This window comes from Dromaius novaehollandiae, chromosome 12 (genome assembly GCF_036370855.1).
Source record: "Dromaius novaehollandiae isolate bDroNov1 chromosome 12, bDroNov1.hap1, whole genome shotgun sequence".
Lineage (NCBI taxonomy): Eukaryota > Metazoa > Chordata > Aves > Casuariiformes > Dromaiidae > Dromaius > Dromaius novaehollandiae.
The window spans coordinates 12,508,781-12,535,164 of NC_088109.1; the positions used below are offsets into that span (position 1 = coordinate 12,508,781).

The 26,384-nt window shown below is 41.9% G+C and overlaps 1 protein-coding gene and 1 long non-coding RNA gene across 2 annotated transcripts; both read left to right on the forward strand.

Annotated features, from left to right (window-relative positions):
• Nucleotides 1-424: 424 nt before the first annotated feature.
• IP6K2 (inositol hexakisphosphate kinase 2) lies at nucleotides 425-22,635 on the forward strand. Its single transcript, XM_026096246.2, has 6 exons — nucleotides 425-541; nucleotides 15,184-15,483; nucleotides 17,639-17,861; nucleotides 18,676-18,851; nucleotides 20,244-20,419; nucleotides 21,851-22,635. The coding sequence occupies exons 2-6, from the start codon at nucleotides 15,282-15,284 to the stop codon at nucleotides 22,346-22,348; spliced, it is 1,275 nt and encodes a 424-aa protein (XP_025952031.1). The 5' UTR covers nucleotides 425-541; nucleotides 15,184-15,281; the 3' UTR covers nucleotides 22,349-22,635.
• On the forward strand, nucleotides 15,672-17,349 carry LOC135329694 (uncharacterized). The gene is made up of 3 exons (XR_010391267.1): nucleotides 15,672-15,738; nucleotides 16,308-16,393; nucleotides 16,496-17,349. It is a non-coding gene; the product is annotated as an uncharacterized LOC135329694 (long non-coding RNA).
• Nucleotides 22,636-26,384: the final 3,749 nt, after the last annotated feature.

Consider the following 26,384-nt stretch of genomic DNA (forward strand, 5'->3'; position numbering starts at 1 on the left):
CAGGACAGTTGTGCAGGCCCGTTTTCCCCTTCCTTGCCGAGGGCCCCCTGGACCTGAGCGCGGCACAAGGAAGCCCTCGGTGGGCGTTTGGCCGCCCCCCTCCACAGCTGCAGCGCAAGGGGCGCGCGGCCTCCTCAGCCTGCGGAGGGCCTGGGGCCTTCACCTGCCCCCCACCTGCTCAGGGCAGGGATGCCCCAGCTTGGGGCGTCCCGCCTGCCCCCCAAACCCCATTGGGCCCCCCCACCTGCCCCCCAAGCCCCACCGGGATCTGCCCCCCTTCCCCACTGGACACCCCGGGGCCTGCGCCCCCCTGCCCTCTCCCATACCCAGCCGCCCGCCCCGGCTCCCCTAGCAACAGCGGCGCTAGCGGCCGCCCAATCAGCGCGCGGCGGCCCCGGCCGAACCAATAGGGAGGCGGGCGCGCGGACGGGGCGTGGCCGCGGCGCCGGGGTGGGGGAGGGCCGATCCCGCTCCGCGCCGCCATTTTGGCGACTGAGAAACAAAAGAGGCGAAGCCGCCGCCGGCGCTGGTCTGCGAGCAGGTAACGGGCGCGCCGCTCCCTCCCTCCTTCCGCCCGGGCCGTCCGCCCGCCCCGGCTCGGCACCGTGGGGCGCAGCGCGGGGGCCGGGCTGCCCCGCGGCGGTCAGCTCCGAGGGGGATGCCCGGGGGCTGCCGCCGCGGCTGTGCCCTCCCTCCCTGGCGGGCTGCCTCTGCGGGCCCGGCCCCGCCTGCCGCGGGAGGTGGGCGCCGGCCTGGCGGGAGCGGTGCCCGCCCTCCCCGGGGGCGCCCCACCGCTGCCCCCGGCTTGTGGCGGGGGAGGGCATGGCCCGGGATGCCCCCCGGCGGGGAGGGGGGGGCTCCGCGGAGCATCGCCGCTGCTGGCGCACCGCTTCCGCCTCGCTTCCCTTCCCGCCCGGTGGGGAAGCGGTGCCCGGCGGGGGGGGGGCGGTAGGCGGAAGCCCCGGCTCCGCGCGGGGAGGTCTCGGGCGGCGGGTGACCCGGGAGCGGGCTGTCGCCCCTTCCCGGTGTTACTCAGCAGGATCGCGTCCGCCTGACTCATAAGACGTTGGTTTTCCGCTTCGCCTGGGCGATGGATGTGCCGCAGGGTTGGCGCGTCTGTTTCGTGTGCTCGGTGATATTTCAAAATGAAAAAATGATGCTCCAGGATGTGTTGCGTAAGCGGACGGGCTGCTCAGGGACACCTTTTCTGTGAAAGGGGAAGTGCTAGGTGATCGCTTGTTCTGTGCTTTTGTAAGCATCACAGGTTCATGCTATCTTGTTAACACAGACTGGAGTCCTCAGGCTCCTAAACAAAAAACACTTATGGTTGAGACTTTGGAAATCTGTATTCTGCTTAAGAAAATAAATTTTATCATTGTTGACAGAATAACAGTCTGTTGGTAGTTACACCCGGAATATGTCCTTGGCCGTAATTCCACTGTGAAAGGTACATATGTTTAACACAGATATCTTTCCTGATATATACTGGAATTTAATTTCCTCTACTTCTAGTTGTTTGTTTTCTCTTTTTTAAGACACGGTGCCTTATATGTCTTGTGGCTACTCAGATATTTTGTGAATGTATCAAGTACCCACATGTTTTTTATACTCATTGACAACTGGGGTCACGTACAATATGGCAGTTATGTGTCAAATACTGAAATTAGAATTGTGCTTTAATATTTAGCTGTGCAATGTTAAAGCTAATGTGAGTGTGGATGTTTTAACTTTTCAGTCAGATGCCATGGGGTATGTTACTGATTGTTAACATGTGAAATTAAGGGGGAATGTTACAGTTAGAAATCGAAGTTTGAGAATAACAATAGATTGTGGGGGTCATTTTAGGCTTTTAAACGTGTGTGAGAATTGGTATGTCTGCTCATAACTTTGTTATATAAGATAAATGAACTCTTTGCAAAATTGAAAATTGTGTTTCTTTAAACTGAGCTTAATTTGCCTACTTTTGGGCTTACGGTAATACTAGGAATGGAAACTGGGTTTATATACATATATGTGCTGCACAAATGTGTACACTTAATGTGCTGATTAAGCAATTATATTTTGTTTCCTTTGTATTTGGTTGTTTAGCATCTTACAGGTAGTTATCATATTTTTTTCTTGATGAAATTTTATTGGCAAATGGGGAAAAAACCCAGTGTTTTAACTGTTGGAATCTAGGGGTGTTTCTTCAAAAAATGACAAGTATTTGGGAAGGATTACAGCCTTTCCATATTTACTTTTTTGAGGGAGGGGCCTTAAACTTGTCAAGGTAGCTTTTCATAAATTTATATTCATTATTTTAATTGAAAAGGTGTTTTCCTACCTCTTCTGTCTTTGCTTTTCATAACTTCCTGAGATAATGATCTGTTAACTTGCCTTCAGTACTTTGGTCATACAAGTAATGTAAACTTATGCTGTTATTTCTTCTTGATGATGATCAGAACCATGTGGTACAACAATGTGGGAAGGAGAAGGAAAACTGGAGAGTAGTCAGAAAGATGCATGAAAGCTGGGTTTTGTGTTCTCAAATTCCTTTCCCCACCAGTTGCTTGCAGGAAAGACTTTAGATTTGTTGGGCTTGCACTCCTGGAAAAAATAGAGGATGAGGAAAGTTGTTAGTGAAAGAAACTCTTAGCTGCCCATCAGCATATGGGCTTCCAACCAGGTCACTGTTTGGTATGGTTCTTCTTTGTAATTGTTCTTGTTTGTTTCTTCCCAAAAATGTGTGTGCGAGGAAACCTGCTCGTAATAGAGTGCCTCAGTCTGTCAGATGTGGTGGTATGGACTGCAGAATTTTTGTTTGTGAATAGGCAGAGATGGGAAGTAAGCTGTCAAGTTGATGATCAAAAAACTGCTTGTACTAATGCGTAGGAACTCAACAAGGATGTTGCATCTGAAGGGATAAATTGAGCGGTAGTCACTCTTCAGTGAATTCAGCAAAGAATTTAAAATTATGAGTTGAGTTGGGTGAAATTTGGGAGTTTTGGAGTAACTGGTATTAAATAACAGCTACTGTCAATAATGGTGGTTGGAAGTAAGGAGAACTCCAGTGATTTCTCTAGGAAGCCAGAAGTGCTGTTTTGCTATCATAATCAGCGTGTCACCAAACTCTGGAACAGTTCCAGCTCCATAATGTACAAATCAAGTGTCTCCTTAGTAACGTTTGTGATACTATCCTGCCTGGTGACACTGTACTTAGGATGGAAAGGACTAGGGGCAGTTGTGGTATGGGCAGGGTTTTGAAGTGAAGTATGATTTGATGTGGCTCTTAATGCCAGGCCAAGGTAGGACCTCTTTCTTTTTGGTGAAATACGTTGGGTTGCTTAATGCTTATGTCAAAGCATAAATGCAGAACTTGTTTTGTGGGTAGGAATGTATTCTGAAAGTTCACATACTGGATCAAAAGATTGAAATGGCAGGAACTTTAAAAAAAAAAAATTAATGTTGTTAGTACGTTAGTGTCGTGTTCTCTAAACTGAGTTTTGAATACAGTTTTAACTTGAATGGATTGTTCTACTGTAACTATATCTAAAGTGTGGAGGTAAGAGCTAAGTACCTTGGATTTTAATGTATTGTTAAGAGCTGATGGATATTTTATTTTCTTACTGATTCTTGTGTATCTGGTGAGTGTGGGTTAGAACCAGTATATGAAATCTGTCACTTTTCTATGCTAGTGTGTGGAAAAAACTTTCTGCCTCTCATCTCCTTCATCTACTTACCAGCTGTTGAATTTGCTGATGCTTAGTTCCTCCCTGTTGGCAAGAAGCTGCAATTGGTATCTAGGCAACGCAGGTCCAGCTAAGCATCTCTGTGGCTTGCTTGAAGAGATGAAAATTTTCCATTGCAGGGGAGAGGATTTTTCCTTTGTAACTAATTCTTTTATCTGGCTTTCTGTCATGCCCAAGGTTGTTGCATCATTGAAACTACGTATGATAGTTTTCAAATATTAAAAGGCTACATATTTTAAGGTAATTTGTACATGTACATTTCTATAACTTTTGTTAATAACTCATTAGAATGTTAGTTTTGGACCTTATATAATAGCTGTTTTGTTTCAAAATAGTCCTTTTTTCCATTCTGTAAAAATTTTTAAGACAAAATGTAGCCTGGTATAGTGGCTAGAAATTGCTACTCCTGCAAAGTCTGAAATTATGCACACATTGTGGAAGCAGCAATGTTTGTTCAAATAAAGGTCTGACTTTTTTTTGTAGGTAAGTGTTTACTAATCAGGTGTGTAGAGGCATGAAATAACCACTGAAAGTTCTTGTAACTTCTTGACTTGTGTTGTAATAAGTCTTTGAGGTCCTGAATCCGTCTCAGAAAGATGAGGTGTATTGGAGTAAGGTGCTGATAATCTTTGTAATGGATACAGAAAACTCTCAATATACCAGTTGTCAGCCACTTAACTTGCAATCCATGATGACCCTGCATCTGGAGTGCTGGTGCTTATGGAAGATAATCTTTTAATAGAGGTAGCTGGAGCTGTTTTGTGACCAGTCTTCCGCTCCTTTACTGGAAGAATGAAGGCTTGCTCATAAAATGATTTTGGTCACTTAGAGTTCTGTTTGATGAAGACAAGGTGTGTTCTTGAAGGATGTTCTGTGATGAACGGGTGGGCAAGAGACAGCGCACATGCCTTGGCTGGTTTGGAGCTGTGTGTGTGCTGATTAACCTGGTAATAGGCCAAACAGAACAGTAGTGGCTGAATTCACATGGTAGCCTTTCAGTTGTACTGTGTGTCTTGGTCCATCTCTTCTATCCTGCTGTGTTGTCATCTAGAAAGTTGGAAGGAACTAGCAAAAATCGGATGACATGCTGACACTGGCTAATGACGTCCTGGATTGTTGAGATCTGGAGTGGAGAAACTCAAGGACAGAAGATAAATTATTTAGGCTGCCTTTCTCCAGAAAAGCATGCTTATAAGAAGCTAGGAGGTTTTTTTTTCCTGCTGGGGAAAAAACCCACTATCATTAGTACTGTTGAGTCTCTGTTTCTTAGAATGAGCATGGCAAAAAATGTTAGTTTTATTTTTTGAAACACAGACCTTTGACTAGAATACGTAAATAGCAATGCAGTATTGTGATGCAGAAAATTCCTAAAGTGCCTGAAACCCTATCAGGAATTGTGAGTGCTGCCTAATTTTGTGTTCATTGAAGATGACCACTTCCTTTTAACAGTTGCTCTTTTACATTTTTCATATCTTTTCCAAAAGAAGAGTATATTATGTGCTTTGTACTCTGGATATGTGGGGACATTATGATGGCAATCTTTTTAAAATTCTGACATTAATTAGATGAACATAGCTCCTTGTTATGAAGGTGAGGAGTGAAACTGCTGATAAGCTAAACATCATCTTGATGTTTCTGTGGTGTTAGCTCTTTCAGAAAGTTGCATTAATTTAATGGAGGTATGAGGTTAAATCGCTTGGATTAACTAGCTTTAAGTGATTAGGAATCTCTTTAAATTTGGGGAAAAATTTGGATCTGGCTTAGTGTAATTGATCAATTTTCTAAACAAAAGTCTATGAATGTTAAACCAAGGGTCTAGTTCTAGATGAGGAGAGGATGTAATGTTTATGGAGAATCACTTCAGAATTCATGGAAATGAGCAGTCTCCCAGTGGTGAGGGGTAAATGGAATAAATACGGATTGAGTATCAGTGAGGTGAGTGGTGAGAGAAGGACTGTCTTTCAATTGTCCTGTTGAAACAAAACCTTTGAAATATTTAACCTTAAATTCTGAATGGTGATTTCTTGTGTTTAAAGTGTAAGTAATGATTTAACATCACTGTGCCCGGCTTGCTTCCAAAGAATAAAATGGTCTTTCATAAGCTTGACTTCTCCCTGAAATGAATTTTTTCCAACAGTGTGCCATTTTTCAGAAATACTAAACTGGAACACAAGCCCAGCATGGATGGTGGTGCTATATTGCAGTTTTTGGAAGAGAAAATAGATTGTCAGCAGTCATCCTGTCAGTTTTTTCACTTTTTGGTTATTGATAGTTTCTTTTTGAAGACAGTTGTGTCAACCACACTTGCTTGTGGTATGGAATCACTAGCTGCTTTTAAAACCTCTTGTAAAAGCAACAGATATGTTACAAGAGCATAAGAATCACTGTAGTTGTGTCCCATTACATGGACTAATAAAACAAGATATTTTTCATTATTGAATGTATTTCAGCCTTCAGAGATGTAAACAATGCAGTCAAGCTGCTGTGAAAGCTTCCTTTTATAGGTTATTGAAAGTGATAAGTTTTTTCAAGTGGTTTCATACTGCTGATCGAATATGTAAACTGAGATTAAAATGTATTAATTCTCTGACAGTGATTACTATGGTAAGCTTGTAATTGGCTCCAGATGGTATACTGAGATCACAGAAAGATGAAAACATGAAATACATAAGTGCTTAAAAAAAAGGCATTTTTGAAGTATTGTGCAAGTGTGCTTGTATACAAGATTCTCGTCCCTCATGTTAGGGAGAAATTGTGCCCCAAATGAGCTATGGTTACTGTGAGAAGCACTTACTACTTTTCTTTGGTGTTGTTGTGCCGTGTTAAGTCTTTCTCGTAAGACTGTTCTCCTGTTCTCACCTGCTTTTATCAGCTCTGCTGCAGTTTAATAAGAAACACAAATTATTTTTCCTCATGTTTCAGGATTGAACTTCAGTCATTATTGAGTCATCATGGAAGGAGATGTATGTTCAAGCTCTTAGGACCTAATGTTTGTTTTCATTATACCTTTAACAAGTGTGGAAAGGGAAAGAGTGCTTAGAATCACTAAATCGTATAAATGCTTCTCTTTAAAATGCAAGCCTAGGTTGTGTTATTTAACTTGAGATGCGTCTTCAGTCATTTGGTATGTTATGAACCAGAAATACAATTGTAAAAGATATACTAAATGCATCTCATGAACCTTAGTTGTTCTAGAGCACAAGCTCCATCATGATCATCAGAGATAAAGCTTAAAAGCCTCAGAATCCTAGTTTAAATTGTAGATGGACATTTGAAGTCTTTCTGGCTCCTTTCTTCTGGACTGCTTTTGACCAGTATCTATTTAAGAGTAAACTGTCTTTTGAAGCAGTATGTTGATGGGATACATTAACAACATATAAATGGGATGCATGAAATACTTGATTGTGGGTTCTTGGCACGATTCTTCCAGGAATGGTTTATTTATAGGTGATCTTTGTGCTTCTTTGGAAATTTTTGTTCAAGGAGCTAGGCTGGATTGTAGGATTTGGCCATCTAAGCTTATATTTAACAAATTTGTGCTGTGCACTGCTAGTGCTCTGGTTTGAAAAGTGTTCTGAAAGATACCTGAAGGGAATACAGGCAGAAGAAAACTTCATGTAGCTAAATGAATATGACCTTTGAGCAAAACTTGGCAGTCTTCCTCTTTAGCAACTTCTTATATGTGGCTACTTGTTCGCAACTTGAAGGGTCAGTTACAAGGTTACTGCCTTAATTTATTGAACAGTTAGAAATATAGTTACCAGACTACTAAATTTGTGATAATGAGGAAGGCATAATCATGGATTTGTTTTAATCCTTGAATTTCTGGGTTTTTTTATATTTTAAATAACACTTTTTCATGTGTAATCCACACAGTCTGGCTCTTGCTGTCGTATTTTCAGAAGATTAAAGGCTGAATGCTATTTTGGCTTGTCTGTGACAAAGGGCAGTATTGTCTTTTTATAGCAACTGGTGTTTTTAGCTGCTGGTGCCAGAATACTGTTTTAAGATGGATCAGTTTCTAAATAGGAAGTTTAAGTAGCTTAGATTTGCTGGTTCAGGTTTTCTAATTTCCATGGCATTTCTTTTCTTGGAAAAGAGACGAGTTCTGAAATTACACAATCCTTGGAAAAAATGCATGGGTCGGACTTGCATGTTCTTTTCTGGCTGGGTATGCTTAACCTATAACTTGTCTTCCTTTTTGTTTTAAGGAGATAAAACAGCTCTACTCGAGAGGTAAAACTGGCATTTCTCTCTAGAGTTTTGTATATGTAGCTGTTAAGCTTACAGATTACAAACAGTATAGGCAAAGCTGAAAGCTGTTGCTTTTTGGGTGTCTTGAAATATTACTTGTGTTGATCTCATGATTGATCACTTCAGAAGGGGTTTAGGAAATACCTTCCTACAGCTCAGTGACCATCATTGATTGCTATGCATGCATCTATTAAGAGAAAGCTAGGGAGATGCCCTTCGTTACTGAAGGATGAAGAAGCATTGGGGGAACTGGAATTCTAATAATGTAGAACTAGTTTAGGGAAGATAGGTATAGTAGCTGTGTATACTAAAAAAAAAGATAATAGCATGTGATGTGCCTTGAATTTTTAACTGTGTGCTCCCTTAATATATGTTATTTTTAGATGTACTAATGTTCTGTAGTTCTTTAGAAGTTTTGTCTGTTATATTCAAAAGTCTTGCAGATATCTTCTATGAGAGATGGCTCTGCAGCTGCTGTGTTAACCTTACAGGTATAGTTGTATGTCTTAACCTGTGTAGCAGTGTTTTTTCTCCTCTCGTAGTAACTATTGCTGGTTCAGGTTATATTTGAAGGAAAACAAAATTAGAACTCCATGTTTAGAGAGCAAAAGGAGATAGCCCCCAAATGTTGCTAGTTTAACAAAAGCTTGTTTTACTTGCTGAAATAGTACATCTTTCTATATGTTCGTCAGCATCAGAGTGCTTCATCTTTCATTTGCATATTTTAATCAAAATTCCTGTTGGGTAGGAAAAGCCTGATATTCTCCTTACAGATAGGGATCTTGGCAAAAGGTGTTGACTTGCACCTTCTTGGGAGGCTTGTAGCAGAATAAGGTCTTGAATGTAGCCATTATGAGTCCTTGGCTGCTGCACGCAATGTTGGACCATCCATCCTCTCCTTTCAGTGGAGAAGAGAGATTTAGAAGGGTACCTTTAGGTGATATACCTGACTCTATCCTCAGAGGAATATAGGATATTTTAGGATGTTAGTAGTTGTAGACAATCCCAAGATTTTTTTTATAACTGTTTAGTATTTCTGAAGATGTGTTACACTGTAAAAGGTTTACAGAATTGCTAAAACTTTTTTTTTGAAAAACTGAATATTTTTTCAGCTGTTTTGCTTCTCACATGCCAGTGATAGATGACCTTATTGTCATGTCGTTCCTAACTATAGCAGTGTGTTGCTGCAGTTGCCAGCCATTTAGTAATAAGGTCAGTTCTGTCAAACACCCTCCCCTTCCCCCCCCCCCCCCCCCCCCCAGGTATTCGCATTTTTAACACAAGAAGGTGACTTTCTTCGTTAATCTAGCTTAAGTGCCCTTAATTTAACAAGAAAAATTTGCTCTAATTTTTTTGGCTTTTTGTATCTGTAGGTGGTTATGATAAACTCATCACTACAGTGCCTGACTTCCATCACCCTTGTAATTTAGCAGGGAAGGCTATAGCAGAACTATGTCTGTTTTGAATGTGAATGCACATGTAGCCTCTATATGTAGATGTGGAGGAGTTGTATTTTACTCTTGGATTTGTAAATGTTCCTTGCTGAGTATTTTTATAAAACCTCATGCTTACTCATCTTTGAGTACATGTTATGTGGAGGCAACTGAATGATCATTATATTGATTGATTTGCTACAGAAGAGCATAAATAGGTTGCCTTGCATAGAAACTTGTAGCTCAGCATCCTCTTTTTTCTCTTCCCAATTTTTATGAATAACAAAATAGTATGTGCCTTCACAGCCACTTGCTTTAAGGTTATACTTGATTTAAAAAAAAGCCATTTTCCTGCCTACTCTAGTTTTTTAAAGCAAGCTTAATTCAGTAGTCTTCTGAAATATCTTATGGGTGTATTTCCAGACACTAGCCAACTTAAAAGACTGCTGCAAAGACCTGCAACATACTGCTGACTTTTGTCACATTTTTGTTCTTGTATTTAGGAAAAGTGAAAAATCAGACAGGTAAAAAGCAGTATGCTTACCTGTGATATCTCTGTGTGTGTGACATGATACTGCTTGCCTTCTCTCCCCCACCCCATACTGAAAGCCATTGAATCTACTGTATTAAATTTGCATTACTTGTTTTGAGGAACTGAACTTTTGTTTACAACAAAAAGCTAAAATTCTGGTGGTTGACAATTGTGATGCACTGTTATCCTGGAAATGGAACTTCTTCCTAGAATACTGTTACCAGAAAAAGTAATGTAACAGAAGAAGGGGTCTTTGATGTAGTTTGGTTACATAAGATCTTTAAAGTTTGCTTCTCAACTAGTACAATTTGATAGATGCACTGTAGATTCTTAATGTGTGTTCATTCTATTTTAGTCAGGGAGGGTCATTCTCTCTGAATGTTTTAATGACTTACCAACTCAGACCTGAGTATCTTTTTAGTTTTATGCATGAAGCAGGTGGTGGAGTCTCTCACAAACTTGCCATGTGCTTTCCCCATTAAAGTGTTTGAGCTCCTCTGTCCCTTTTCAGCTGGTATTTATCCCTTCCTGAGTATATTTCAGACTGAAGCAGCATTCTCTTTGGCTTCTCTAGCAGATCACTGGTTTTCTTCCTTCTCCTGTTGGCTGGCTATGCCATTTCCCCTTGTTCCTTGGAATCTGGGGAAGCAGTTTAGCTTTGTCTGATTAGCTGTACTCTGCAGGTAGCTATCCCAGTCCGCCTTCCTCTCTGCTATCCAATAAATTGTGAAAGGAGTTGGCAGAAAGCTTTGCTCACTTCCTATTTCTGTCACAGTAAAGCTGACTTATGGCTCTTGTGGACTTCGGCTATTAGCCATCCAAACGAAAAGTCTGCAGTTTGGAGACCCCTGTCTTAAACAGATTGATTAGGAGGGCAGCTCTTTCTCAGCAGTTCTGCTGTTAACAAGGTTTTGGGAAAAGGTATTATTTTTGTGAGATTGTTATGAAGGGAAGAGCTGTTAACCAAGAGCTGTGTTCTCCAGAGGATGTTTTTGTTAATGCAATTACATGTGGGACCAAGTCAAGAAGCTATAATGACATGAAACACTTCTCAAAGAATGCCACCACCTGAAATTAATATTAGGTCTGAGTTTTGTCAAAACATGAGTTCATTGTGGCATCCTTTGCGTAGTCATTGTGACCCATGAATGTCTGGGAATAAAATGCTGTCTTTACATGTCACTTCCATTTTACGGATTTGGGTTTTTCATCTTTTGCTTCTTAGTTTAAGAATGACATTAGTCATGCTAATTATTATTACTACTTGTGAGTAGGCAAACTTACATTTGGTTCATTCAAGTTTGTATCGGATTTTTCTCTTGAAATACTTGATTATGAAGGGATAGTACATTTGCTCTTTTCTGATGTATGCTTTGAACAAAAGATATTACTAAAGGCATTGGAAAACACATGGTGGGGGGGAGGGGGAAGGGCAGGGTACATGGAACCTGAATTGTGTATTTGAAAAAACTACTTGAAAACAGCTATTTTGTGCTCTTACTTGCCCAAAGAGTATTGAAAATGAAGTCATTATAGGTCTTTGGGTTTTTTTTGAGTAGGATCTTACTGTTTTGAAAGTGAGAACAACTTTGGTCACTTCACTGCATGAAAACTTACATTTGTTAGGTAAAACAGTGCTTTCCCATCTTGAAAAGGTAAAACATAATTGTTCAAAGTGCAAACTAAACCTGCCAAGTTCACTGAAATACAAATTACTAACAAGAATGTATGAGCTTGCTTCAAGCACGGTTGGTCTGCTGTTCAAATTGTGTATGCATAACTGGCTTATGGCAGGCGGTAAATTGCTTTGTACAAATAAGGAGCTTGGTTGGAGGCTTTATAGCAAGGGGTAAAAGTTCCTTGCTGACACATTGTTCAGCAGTCCACTTGCATGCAGATTTATAGTGTATAGGTGTAATAATACAATCTCTTTCAGCATGAGCATATACTACAAAAACCTGATAGTAAAAAGAATATACTTGGTTGTTATGCTACATTTTAGGAGGACGAGCATAAAAAGAGAGCTTACTATATAGTAAGGTCATCTTTGCTGATGTGAATCCCCCCCATTTATCTGTTGATAGATTCACATTTGCCTTGTGCTCATGCAGATGAGGTATGATGCATTTGATTTGGTACTAATGTTTGTAATTTTTCTCTATTAAAAAAAACTAAGTTTTTTTTTTTGTGAGCTCCTCTGTCCCTTTTCAGCTGGTATTTATCCCTTTCTGAGTATTTTTCAGGCTGAAGCAGCATTCTCTTTGGCTTCTCTAGCCAAAAAAACTGTCTAAGCTTACCAGATTTTGTATAATATCAGAACTGTGAAAAACTTACTGTATTAGCTGTTGAATTGGATGCTACACAATATGATAAGATTTTCAGGAGGTAGCAAAGTAGCATGAGTATTCCTGTGAAATTCTGTGCTTGGTAATTGCATTGCCAATTGAGTGTGGTGCACTGTGTACAAATATTCTCTAGACCGCTTGGGCATATATGAAAGAAAACAAGTTTAGCTTCTACTAATGAGCTCCCTGAAGATGTGTTGGGAAAACAAGGTGTTGTGTATCATCTGTATTGGAGGTACTTTTTGCTGGACAGCCATTTCTATAGTGTAAACATTTGTAAGGCTTAACTTTTAATGCAGCTCTGATGCAGTAGGACTGGGACTAGTTGTTGTTATGATGAACAACTTTCTGTTGATAAAATGTTTTGGTTAAAGCAAGTGACCTGCTTAATTTGGAATAAGTATTTCTTTGCTTTTCTTATATGGTAAATTTGACCAGACTTGGGGGGTATGCAAGAGGTATTAGGAATAAGGGATGTTTCAAGCGGCTCTCCAGCTCTGTTTCAAGCTACTTTCTAGTTTGAATCACTGCAGCCGCATCAATGGGTCTCTCTATTGGGGTAATTAGGAAGGTGGCCACTGAATAGTAATGCTGTCTTGGAAAGAATGGCTCTTGAAATGCTGACGTACTGTGAAGCTATTAAAAGCATGTCTGTGCCAGCGTAAAGCCCTGTTGCTGCAGGATCTTGTATGTGCTTAGCTATGCCTTCCAACGAAAGCCAGAACTCTTCTGGGGGCACGGTTTTATTTATGTGCTGGAAGAGGATTAAGCAAAATTCCGGAAGGCTGGAGGAATTGCTGGCTCTAGGAAATCCTGATTAGAACTCAAACTTATAAAATTATTGATGCATTATACAATTACAGATTGATGCTCTAAGTTTTACTAGTGGACAATGGAAGTAACTCAGAGCTGTTCTTGGGAACTTACGTGGCTTGTTAATGTGTGCTTGGTGAAAGCTTAAAATATGTTTTGTATCTGCTGATAAATGAACTTATCGTTGACTGAATAAATGTAGAGAGCAATGTGGCCCTCCGCTGAAGTGGGTGGGTGCGGTAGGGAGATATCTACCAAACGTATTCTGAAATTTACTGCGACTAAAGCACTGACAGTGCCACCTTCTGGCTGTGGCTGTTGCTGAGATTGATTAGATCGCCTTGTATTTGAGGTCAGACAAGGGTATTTTGGTTTCCATAGTTTTCTGGGCACTGCAGTGTCAATTAGCTTGGTTGTAGCTGAATAGATTTTGGAAATGCCTTGTCTGGGGTGAAATCGAGAGTTTTTTAAGCCATATTTGTCAAGTTGTCAAGTTCTTGATATTAAAGTAGATGAGAAACTTCTCTCGGCATATAGTAGCTACATTACGAAAATATTAGGATAACAGTACACATAGAGAAGGAAAGTTCTCTGATTTTTGCACTAATCTTAAAATACACCTAGAATATCAGAAAAGAGCATTGTTTTAGGGGAAATACTATGCCAGGTGAAATTTTCCATACTGCTGTAGAGGTGCTCCAAGTTCTCGTTTCTGCATTCAGTAATTCAGTTAAGTCATGTTGTCCTTTAATAAATAAAGGGGGGGGGGAGCTAGCTTGGGTGCAGTGAGTAAAACAATATTGATCTGTTATCCTTAGCTGCAGATAAACATTCCAGGAGCTGGAGTTCAGTTGATTGACCTGTTGTTTCTTTAAGCTGTTTAGTTGCTTAGTTCAATTAATGTCCTTACGTATGAGGCATACTGTAGGCGTTTATGCTTGTTAGCACCATTGCTTTAAGCCTGCAGTTCTCTGCTTTTAAAGTTAATGTAAAGCTGTTAAATATCTAAGGAGGACAAATAAAAATAGACCTGTGACCTAGAACACTTTGTAGTCTCTTTGAATTAAGTGCATTATTGTTCGTGTAATGATCTTCAGACAAAATAAGCATAAGGTTGTTTTTAGATGCAAATAGTTAATCATTAAAGCTTGGGTTTAAAATTAGAGCAACTCAACTTAAAAATTTACCAAAAGGCACAGATTGAGACAGTCATGGTTTTTTTTAGCTTTCTTGTTTTAATTGCGTATCAAAGCGCAAGTTGCATGAAACTGGAAACTGGCCAGAATTGAGCAGGATGAAGTCATAGGGACATAATAGCAGATACTTCTTATCCAGCCAGATTGTATGAAATACTCTGCCTCCAGCTGTACTTATGCAAAAATAAGGTCTTGGAGAATGGCTTCTTAGTCATATGTTTTTCCATCTGAAAACTTAGTATCTATGAATATTTTAAGTATTTGGCACGTTGTTGTGAATAAACAAGTGATGTAATTGCCCAGCCTGGGCCTCAGTAGATTTCTGTGATTGCTGTTGCTGTCTAGAAAGTATGAATTGTAAACTAATTTTTAATTACTGCTTGCTTTGGCTGACTTAGTGTGTGTGTTTTGTTAATGCTTGACACGAGGAAGGGGGAGATAATTCCATCTGGTGCCGTGAGCATACATTGGAGGGCTTAAGTGTAATTTGGACTCTGTTCGCACTTATGAATATTTAAAAAGGGGGGGGGGAGGGGGGAGGAGGGGCGGGGTAGTGCAGGGTTTTGCCTCCCGCTCGCCCGCTGAAGGCCGCCGCGCTGGGCGGGTGGGCGAGCGGGCCCCGCGCTGCCCCGCGCCCCGCCCCGCCCCGCGGCGGCTCCCAGTGGCTGTTCCGCGCTGGGCGGCGCCGCCCGGCCGCCTGCGCCTGGCTGCCCTCACCCCGCCGCTCGCCCTCACTCCGCCGCTGCCGAGGGAGCGAGCGGTTCCTGGCTGCCCGCGCGCGGCCGGCTGTTCTAGCGGCGCTGTGCAGCGCTCGCTGCGAGCCGTGCTGACCCGGTACCGGGAGATTGACCGCGAGGCCTTGTGTTGTATTTGTTTTAACAGACTCTTTGAATCGGAGTAAACACCTTCAGATCTTGGAGACTTCTGGCTCTGAAGTGCCTTCACCACTGCCACCTTCCTCTGTCTAATGTGCTACAAGGATGAGCCCAGCATTCGGAGCCATGGAAGTGGAGCACTATTCCAAGGGAGTCCTGCTCGAACCCTTTGTCCACCAGGTTGGAGGGCACTCCTGTGTCCTCCGGTTTAATGACAAGACCATCTGTAAACCCCTTATTCAGAGGGAACACCAGTTCTATGAGACTCTCCCAACAGAAATGCGTAGATTCACTCCGCAATATGAAGGTAGGTTACCAAACATTAGAATAGAGTTGGGCTTTTTCCTTCTGTAAATGCAAGCATGCTGTGCTATCTGTTATCTCTGAAATCTCTTCTATGTGGAAGAGATTTTAGGGTTTTTTCATGTATTTTGATGTTGTCTGAGGCAGGCTGTGGAGATACAGGGTGGAAATGCTTGCCAAGTTGGTGCTTGGGCTGACTAACAGCATTAGAGTAGAGCAGCTCTGCTGGTGATAGCCCGTATATCTCCCTTAGGCACAGGTAAGTAGCTAACAGCTTGTAAATGTTTTCAGTAATACTCTGCTCTTATTTATGTGGAGTTTTTAATACTTTTTGGCACTTGTTTGATGTTTGTTTACAGGGACTTGGTAAGATTGGTTGACAACATTTTGTGTAACCTTAGCTGTGGTTTCTTTTGTTTTTGGATTTGTCATCTGACTCTCATTTTGATCACAATAAATAAATGTCAGTAAAGTGTTGTGTTAAATATTTGCAGTTTTGTTGCTGCCATTAAGGAAATTAAAGTTTGTGGCATTTAGGTAGGCAAGGATCAAGTAGCCATGATGAGGCTGAGTCAGATGGTATGTAGGAGTAGAAATTCCAGTTCTCCTAAGCGTTGTGCTAGTTAACAGAAATATTTTCTTTCTGTTCATTATTCCATGAGCTGCTGCCTGGTGATTAATAAATGTCTGAAGGACCTTTTTTAATGGGGTTGCTTTTTAAAGCATGTTGTTTTAAACAACTGAGTGTGGGTGACCAAGTTTTGCATACTGTTTGTGAAACTGGTGGAAGACTTCAGAGAAGATGTTTCAAAGTTGTGCTCCCTGCAGGCTTACTGAGACTTTTGACACATCTTACTACAAGTTCTGTTGGACCATTGAAGAAAATGTGACCTTTGAATGCTTCTTTTTGAAGTGTAATAGAACAATTGTACTAGTGTACCTGGCTTTTTTGGGAAAAGTGGGGGGGATTTAGGGGTAAGGGGCCTCACTTGGTCCATTTCTGTTATTTTTTCCAGGATAAAGCCAGAGGTCACTTGCTAGCTGCCCCTCCCCTTTTTTCCTGTTGTCCTTTCCTTTGTGGCAGCAGGACTGTCAGTCAGAGCTTCTGCACTGCCTGCCCCAGCTACTGTAGGTCTCAGAGCCAGCCGCCTGCCCAGCCCAGAAGTGCCAATCTCTCGCCGAGAACTCTCCCCTCTGGCCTAGTGATGAGCTGCAAGAACTGTGCAGATTGAGTGATTTGAGGATAAAGAGAGAGGACTGAAAAATAAACTGAAAAACAATTCAGACAATTGTTATGGCTTCTTCATTAACCATTGAAACTTGCTGATATAGCACTGAGGGCACTTCTGTCAGAGCTCTCCACTCAGACTCTTAAAATGCAATGCAGTGCTCTAGAGACTCTTGAGGAGGATGAGAAAAAATGCTTTCAAGGTTCACCATGTTTCTGTGTACCACAATCAAATTTGTTTTGTATTGCATTTTGTTATTTATTTCACAAGATTGCTGCACAATCAGTATCAATAAAATATATTCCAAAAAGGAGAAGAAAATGTATCATTAAACGTGGTGATTCTAAGTGGAAGCCTTGGAACTAGTTTCTGTTGTAATGTGACGTATTCCTTGTTTTGCTTTGCTTGCAAATCTTTCCTTTTTCCTGGGAATCTATTACCACATCTTGTTTGGATAAATGCTTTTGGCTTTGCTGTCATGCAAAACTTAAAGCTTTTGGTGTTTTTCTGTGCAGGTTATTTTTCAGTGCAAGATGTTAACAGTGTTTTATATCTCTCTTAGGGTCAGAACAGTCAGATTTTTATTAGTCTATTGATTTATTGATTATTAGTCAAATTAATAAAAACTTTATTAATTGAAATTGTCTCCTGTTATTATTTGATTCTTACTTTATGCATCAGAGAGAAAAGAACCTTTTGTATTGTTTTGTCAACCTGAAAAATTGTCTTTTGTAAGGTGTCATTTTTGTCTAGGTATTTTGATATTTGTTAGGTTGGCAGATGAGTTTTGGCCTGTGGCAAGATATACTAAGGACCAGGGTAAGAGAAAAAGCAAAAGTTGTTATATTCTTAGTGTAAAAACTGTGTGTTGCAAAAGGCTTACTTGTCACTTCAGCAATTCATAACTGTTTGTTGCCCTTTTCTCCTCAGGTGTGGTGTCAGTGAGCTTTGAAGAAGATGAAGATGGAAACTTATGTCTAATAGCATATCCATTAAATGGGGACCATGATAACTTGGAAAACTTAGATAATTCTGACTGTGAACCCAAAAGTAAGCTGTTGCGATGGACTAACAAAAAGACAATGTTGTTAGAGAATGAAAAGATACCTAAGGAATGGGTTCGACAGCACAGGAAAGAGGAAAAAATGAAAAGGTACGTGTGGTAGGGGGAAACTGGAATGCAGGGCGTTGAAGGGTGCAGAGCTTTTTTTTTTTTTTTCTGTCAAACTTGAAGGTGGGCTCCAGAATTCTAGAGCAAAATTTCCATTTACTCCTTGCTTTTATTTTTTTCTGACCTCTTCAGTGCAGTCAGATTCAATAGTGAAACTAACTTGTCCTAAGCCCAGTAATGTTTTATGTCTCTACCTCGTCTCCCCTTTCTCTCTTCCTCTGCCGTGGCCGATTAAAAAAGGTTTTCTGATGCATGTGAAGCTTTCTCATCTGCAAAAGTGCAACAGATGCATAAGGAAAAAAAAACCTGCAGTGATACTATATGTGGCATATTCTTACAGGAATACTGCTTTACCCATATCGGTGAATCCCCCCCCCCCCCCCGTTTCTGTTATATTATTTGCCCACTGTGAACCATATGAGCTGTGATGTACTGTGCTAAAACACTGAATTTGGCAAGGGAGAAACCTTAAAGCTTATTGCTACTTGCATTACTTCTCTGGAAGTAATTCAGAGAGGTAAAACAACAAAACCCTCTGAATAGAATTACTACATGTCATACTTTGTAATGTGTTTGGCTTGATGCTAGTTTATATTAATACAGAAGTAGTTTTACAAAGATTGAAATATTACTGATGGGCAGATTGTCCAAACATACAGAAAATAAAATAATGGCTTATGCTAGCTGTTAGTGAAGGAGAGTAAAATAGTCTGTAAAGCTAAAACAACTAGTAGCTCCTTTAAAGTGCTTATTTTTCTATTTGACCTCTAATTTGCTGCTTTGTTCTGTTTTTTAGTCACAAATTAGAGGAAGAATTTGAGTGGCTGAAGAAATCTGAAGTCTTGTATTACAGTGTAGAGAAAAAAGGAAATGTCAGTTCACAGTTTAAACACCATAATCCTTGGAGTATGAAATGTCACCAGCAACAGTTACAGCGGATGAAGGAAAATGCAAAACACCGGAATCAATATAGTATCCTTTCCTGAAAATATCTCATGATAATGGAATGAGTAGGGCTCTGCTTTTTTTCTGGATGTGTCAGATAAAAGTACAACACAGACTGGAACTGTAATCCAAAGAAACTCTCTGAAGCTCTGATTTATTCAGTGGCTTTGAGGGGATTGCCAGCCCTTGTGGAACACAGGCTTTTCTAGTACCTAATGAAGCAGCTATGCTAGGAAGTTCAAGTAATTTAATTCAAACTTACAAGCTGTGAATTGATTAGTGGAAAAGCTTTATAGCATACTACATCTGGAATCTTCCACAAAACCAATTTACTAATGGAAGCTTTCAAAGGAGAAGAGTTCTGCCACTTTTCCTTTGCAACAGCCTTCAATACTTGTTTTCAGTATTGGTGATCTAAAAATTAGCTGCTGCTTTCCCTTCACAGCAACTTCTAACTGTTGCTTTAAATATAGGTCATAGTCTGTTCTGATATGAGGACTTGTCTGCTTCTAGCAATTTCTTTTTGACAAGCCCTTTTGATAACAGTTTAGATTCTGCTTCCCTTTATCTAGGTTTAGAGCATGAAGAACACAAAACCAGCAACTGTGAATGCCTGAAACTTGAAGAAGGCTGTTCTTGTGTTCTGGAACTATAGGCAAACATCTCTACGCTGAGCCTTTCTACCCTGCTTATATGAAAATGAGATCTCGCTTTACCCAGGCTTGGATACAACTGATAAATACTGCAAAAATCTTAGTATCTATATACTTAGTTAAGCAAATTCTCATGCATGAGGTGTTTTGGTGAATGGATTACTGATACACGTCTAAATAATAAAACTGTTCTAAACAATGGAAAATATTGCACGCTGGTATCCTCCATATATTGCTGTAAATGATTATTAAATTATCTAAGTGGCAATGTATGATATCTCTAGCACAGTAATGCTTGCTGTTCTGAAGTGGTTTTGAACTTTTGTATTTTAGAGGTGTTGTGAAAAGATTTCCCTGTTTTTTTGAGTGGGAACTGAGGCATGACTTCCCACAGAAAAGTAAGGAGTCCCCTGCTAGGGCAGGAAGTAATTCCAGTTCTGCACTTCAAGTGCCTGATTATATTTCTGTATTTGGAAAATAACAAAGTGGGCTTTTGGATTGATGAGACCTAACTGAGCTGAAAAGGTGACCCTGATGACTTTTCTGCTCAAGATGTGGAAATTCACCTGTCCTCGCTAGAGAGCAGTGAAACTGGACCTGAGATGCCCACTCTATGCCAAGTGCAGGTAGCTGTAACTTTTGATAGGCTACTATATAGCAGGCATGTTTTGGGTCGCTTAAATTTGAGGTTCTGACACTAAAATTTGCTGTGATAGTGGTTTTAAAATGTGTTCCTCATTGTAAGGATTGTTCCTTAACTAGTCAGAATTTATTTTGCTGGAGAACCTAACGTCTCGATATGAAGTACCATGCGTGTTGGACCTTAAGATGGGAACCCGACAGCATGGAGATGATGCATCAGAAGAGAAGAAGGCTAATCAGATTCGCAAGTGTCAGCAGAGTACATCAGCTGTCATTGGAGTCCGAGTTTGTGGCATGCAGGTGAGAAGAAAATGGATTATATGCAGGGCAACAGACTTGTACCTCTTTTATTAGTGTTTTTTTGGCTGATGTAGTCATCCTCTGTATCACCATGCTTGAGATTCTGTTATTTTCCTCAGTGAGAGTGAATGAGGCTTGAGAGTATCTCTAATCAGTTGAAGATGGCAGCATCTGCAGGAGCAACCTGCAGAACTCTGCATCACAGTGAATGCATTCTCTGAGCAAGAAAGCATATTCTTCCACCATGAAAGCTATACAAAACTGTAGTAAAGCTACTGATTTGATTAGCATCTTAAGATAACATAGGAAATAATTGGAAGGAGGTTCTGCTGACAGATGCACCTTGAATAAAGCATGTGGAAACTTACCAAAATATTAACAATCAGTTTTGTTTTGGAGACCTGGAAAAGCCATAGACCTTTCACTGCTAAAACTAGGCTTGTTGCAAAGTGCAGACAAGAAGTGGATTGGTAAATGTGATAAGACTAGTGGTCAAATAAGGAGATGAAATCACATGGACTTTCACCTACATTTTTTGTTTACATGCTTCTGCATTCCTGGAGTGGCAAATGGGAAACAACTTGTTTGCTTTTGAGGCTTTTTTTGAAGCCTCTTTCTTCCCATCCAATAGATTCCCAGAATGCCAGCAGTGTTTGCTTGGACTTGCTCCACAGCATGACTTTTTGTACGTTTGGTGTTCAGCTCACTGCTCAAGTTCCGAAAAAGGCATGAGGCAGAAATCGAAGTATGGGAGCTGCATTTTTAACCACAGTTGTGGGGTTTGAGTGGGGCCTGTATGTCTGTTCACCTTCCCAGTATAAACCTGTACTGGAAGATCAGGAAGAACTGTGGAGGGACCTGTACTCCTTACTTTTTTTGTTTACAGGTCCTTGACCCAGATATTTAGGTATTATTGACCCACGTGATGTACAGAACACTCTCCTATAGGAAGGAGTCTTCCTGAAGGATAATACAGAGGATTATGGGGCACACCTCAGTTTCATATAAGTGTGTTGTCACTTAGAGCTCAGCATTCTGGGAATCAGTCTAGTATGCCAGTGAGCGGAGGCAGATAATGAGCTGAATGAGTGGCTGTGGTGCAAGTTGTTACTTGACTTTGGAGATCTTGGCTGCAGCTTTCCTAATCTCACTTAAACTCTTCATTCTTATGTTCCAAATGGAAAAGCTCAAGTCTAAATTGAAGGAATTTTCCATTTCCGCTGTACCTCAGAGTTCCATAGATACTGCTGGGTCTTTTGTTGCTAACAGTTCTTGTAACTGTGCAAGAGCAATTTTAAGAGACAAGTCGTCTTGTAAAAGCTTCCTGTAGCATGTCTTTTCTTCAGGGCTGTGAGGCAGTATTACTGGCAGTTTTAACTTCTTTTTTTTTTCTTGTCGTGTGTGTGTGTGTGTGTGTGTTTGTATATATAGGTCTACCAGGCCGGCACTGGCCAGCTAATGTTCATGAATAAGTACCATGGAAGAAAACTCTCAGTCCAAGGATTTAAAGAAGCACTTTACCAGTTCTTTCACAATGGCAAATACCTGCGCAGGGAACTCTTTGAATCTGTTATTAAAAAACTGACTGAACTCAAATCTGTCTTAGAAAAACAAGAGTCTTACCGCTTCTATTCTAGCTCCTTGCTGATCATTTATGATGGAAAGGAAAGGCAGGAAGTTGCTGTCGACTCAGACCCAGAGGACTTGGAGGACCTTTCAGAGGAATCTTCAGATGAATCAGCAGGAGCATATGCCTACAAACCAACTGCTAGTACTGTTGATGTCCGTATGATAGACTTTGCCCACACAACCTGCAAGTACTATGGAGAAGATAGCGTGGTGCATGAGGGCCAAGACACGGGTTATGTTTTTGGACTCCAGAACTTAATAGATATTATTAAAGAAATAAGAGACGAAAGTAGTGAATAAACAGTTTGAATGCACATCAGTAGAAAGCACTATAGTGACTCTTTGTATTCCAAAATTATTGGCCACTTTCTGGTGGTAGGAATCCTTACAGACTCTACAGGGATGGTCCCAACAGGGTCAGACTTGTTCAGAGGGCATTTACTTACATTGGTGCTGGACCTAGCACTGGCAAAACTTGGTATCCTTATTTATTTTAACTTTCTTAAACATTCCATATTTGATTACTCAGATACCTCTGTTATCCCTGTGTGTATACGTTCCAATAAACTTCTTTTTGTTCATTGTAAGTGATGTTTGTGTCATTCCTGGTGACTGAGGAGTAAATGAAGTTAGGAGATCTTTCCAGTTGTGTAATACAAAAGTAGAATGCAAATGGCCCAGCTTACTTGGTTCTCATTAGACCATGTTGAATACTGCATCAGTTTTGGACTTCCTCTCAAGAAAGATAACTGGAGCATGTGCAGCTGAAGGCTGCTAAAATGGCTGGGTGCTGGAGCGCCTGTGCTTGAGGAGAGGCTGAGAGAACTGGGCCTGTATAGTCTATAGAAAAGACAGTTTAGAGGGACCAAATGACAAGAGGTTGGACTAGATACCTCCTGAGGTCCCTTCCAACCAGAAGGGTTGTGATAAGGTGAGGTTTGAGGTTGTGAGGTTTGTGATAAGTGAGAACTTGTCCTTAAAATCTCCAGCACACTATTTCCTATTTCAGGATCTTGTAACTAAATCTCATGCTGTAACAGCAGCTAGCAGGGGAGAGCTGCAGAGCCTGGAAGGTGTCCTAATCAGCCTAGAACCTAAACTGAGACAAATAGGCAGGAAGTGTCAGCAAGTGAGAAGACAGTGAATAGCTGAAATAAGGAAAACACGGCATAACTGTAAACCATTAATTCCTCTTTTAGAAGAGGAATGTTTGTTTATCTGACTGTAGTTGGCTGATTTCTCCCTTTTGTGAAGTTCCAAAGTCTTCACAATGGCATAAAAGAAAACTTGGATGCTGTGGAAGTACTGAGGTAAGTGCAGGAGTGTTGTCCATTGGTACACTTGCCTGTGAGGAGAAGTGGGGTGATGTGATAAAGCAGGCAACAAGAAATGAAGAGTTATGAAAGAGGTGATAGAAATGTGACCGGCAGAGGACCCTGGTGACTGTGTGCAGGTGCCTCTGGGAGGGGAGAGGTGGGATGTGACAGAAGAACACTGCAGAAATGATGGTTGAAGGTATCAAGCTTGACTTGCTGGGCTCCTAATGCACTGGTGTTTGAGGAAAGCACATGATCAGCAGGGCTACAGCTGTACAGCTTTAGTTTCATATTCCCTGACTCTTGCTATCAAGTTCTCCTGTTCAAAGTCTCTGTGCTGATGACTGTCCTGTGCTCTTTTGTACTTTTTGAAGAGGCTTTTTACCTTAGCTCTTACATTAGCTTATGGCTGCTGTTTTGATACAAATACAAACTGATGTCAGTATTAAATAGATATTTCTACATCTTGTGGTTGCTCTACTATTTTATGTCTTCAAATGGAGGTGGGGGGGAGGTTTCCTCATCAGGTAGGTTTGTCCATCATTAACTTACCATTTGCTGCTCCTTCATGAATCCCTGGTGTTCAACACAGCCGTTGAGTCAGCAGCACTGAGCTGCTACTGAACTGCTTGTGTCAATAGCTGTAAAAATGCCCTGGGTGGAGGATGAGACTGTTTATTCTTGGCACTTTCAATTTCAAAATGTTTTCGGCATTGATCAATGAGTTTCCCGCTGTCCCTCTGCAATGTGTCACTAAGTGTGAGTCAGAATACATGGGATAAGGAGAGGGATCACTCAGAGCAACGTGACGTTTCCTTTTCAGTTCTCCTTCTTGAAATGTGATGCCCTCTGCTAATAAGCTAAGTCTCCTGGCATGTGGTACAGTCACCTATCAGTGCTTCTGGTGCTGAATATAAATAAACCTGTCTGTGCTGATTCATTTGATATGCTGTTAGACTTTGTAGTCTGTAATTTGCAGGGATAAAGTAGAAATGATTTGATAATGTCCTTTAATGTACTTGTATTACGTATGAACTGTGGAGGGAATTCACAAAATGCGATGAGAACAATTGCATTTCATCTGATGCAAACTGTGCCTCCAGAACAAATATTTGTTTTGTTTCCTGCAGACAGGGCCCTGGTTACAAAGTGGGGAGCTGCTGCCTTGGTACTGTGGCAAACAGTGTAAATTTGGGTCTTGATCTGGTCTCAGACCAGTAGGGTCAGCAGCCAGACCGTATATTTATCATGTATGGTGATAAAGATCTGGGTGGAAACCCTGCATGCAGGTAAGAATGCAGAGGAAACTAATCTCATGTCTGTTCCTATGGGCCCTAGCCTGTGCTGCTTAATTTCTTTTGCCAATATTGTCTGAGGATTAGCAGAGGCTGTGCCAGCGCCGCAAAGCAGCGAAAACATGGTTATGGAACTTCCCAAGTCTGGAGGAATAGGAAGGGGAGAACAGGGAATGTGATAACCTTTTTTAGTCACTTTAAAAGGTTGAGATCAAAATGTCAGGAGGAAAAACTACCTCAGGTGCACTTTGATCTAAACCACCCCTTGGAAGTGTCCTGGGCAGAACAGGGAGGTAGGTGGTTCTCACTTGTCCCAGACCATGTACTCAAGGGTTAAGAGGCAACCTAGACAACAAGTCAGTCTGAATGAAATATTACCTTGTAAAGTTCAAGAGCAAATTTGTTTTCCTTCCATGCTGTTCTGCTCAAATTCCTTCAAGCAGTTTCTTGTGTTTGTGGAAAGGCAATTATGTAATTGCCTGCCCTGGGCTTGCCAGCATTAGATACTGCGAGTGGTAGGAGTGGGGGGAGCCTCCTGCAGTCCCAGGCGCTGGCTCTGGCTGCACATGTGGCTGCAGCTTGGAAACTGCCATCAGACACTCCTGTGGTTGGGGTTTTTTGTAGGCAGGACTTGGACAAACAGGTTATAGATTTATTATGGCTAATGTTCCCCTGGATACTGCAAGTTGGGGCTGGGACACTTGTCCTGCCTTGCCCTTTCCCTCTTGGTAAATGCCCTTTGCCCTTGAAGTGTGTTTGTGTGCTTGCAGGAGAGGTCTGAGGGATGCCTGGCTGCGCAGGATGGCAAAGCACTAAGTTACTGGATAACAAGCGTGCAATACTTTTGCTGAGGAAGAGACTCTGGGGCTTTTTGTTCCATTTTCCCCCAGTTGGTGTAGGGCTGTTGTTGGCTCTTGTAGCTCCAGCACACGGGTCGTGGTGACGGGCTGCCTTGCGCACAGATGCTTTGCTGCAGTCCCTCCCGGCTGCGGCTGGCAGGGGGGCAGCAGCCGAGCGGCCTGGCTTGCGTGCTGCTGCGGCCAGCAGCAGCTGGGCTGGCGGAGAAAACAAAGCGAATGCTGGGGCGTGCATGCCACGGAAACCGGCGCTTCCGCCCCCGCCGCCGCGGAGTGCGCTTTCCCCTCCCGGGAACAATCGGCGCCTTGCTGCACGCGCCCCAGCACCGCTCCCCCTCGCCCTGCTCCTTTCCCTCCGCTTTGCAAGGGCCTGGCCTGAGTGAGATAACGTGCGCGTTGGCACGGGCTAGGCAGGAGCTGGCCTTCAGCGTAAAACACGTGCTGGCTGGGGAGAGGTGCTCTGTGTGTTGGGAGGAGAACGGGGGCCGGTTGGGCATCTGGGACCAGGCTGTGCTGGGGGGCTGGGTGTGCTGGAGCGTCCCCCTCCTCCCAGGCGGCTCACTCTGTCCTGCCCAGCCCTGGGCGGTCGGACCACCCTCCCACACACCTGGGCGAGCAGCCTGCGCCCTTGCTCCGGGGATGGGGTCCTGTCCTCACACAGCTGCCGCTGTGTTCAAGCACTTCCCTCTTCTCTCTCGCAGCAGATAAAGGTGCTGCTCAGCTGCTGATTAAAATTTTTTGCATGTTGTGCTTCTGTGGGTTTCCCACCTCTCTCTTGCCAGGGCCTCATTTAAAAAAAAAGAGTGGGTGCATGACATGGTCTGTGCAGTTGGCAGGGGGCTGGGCTAACCTGAAAGCTGGCTTCTGC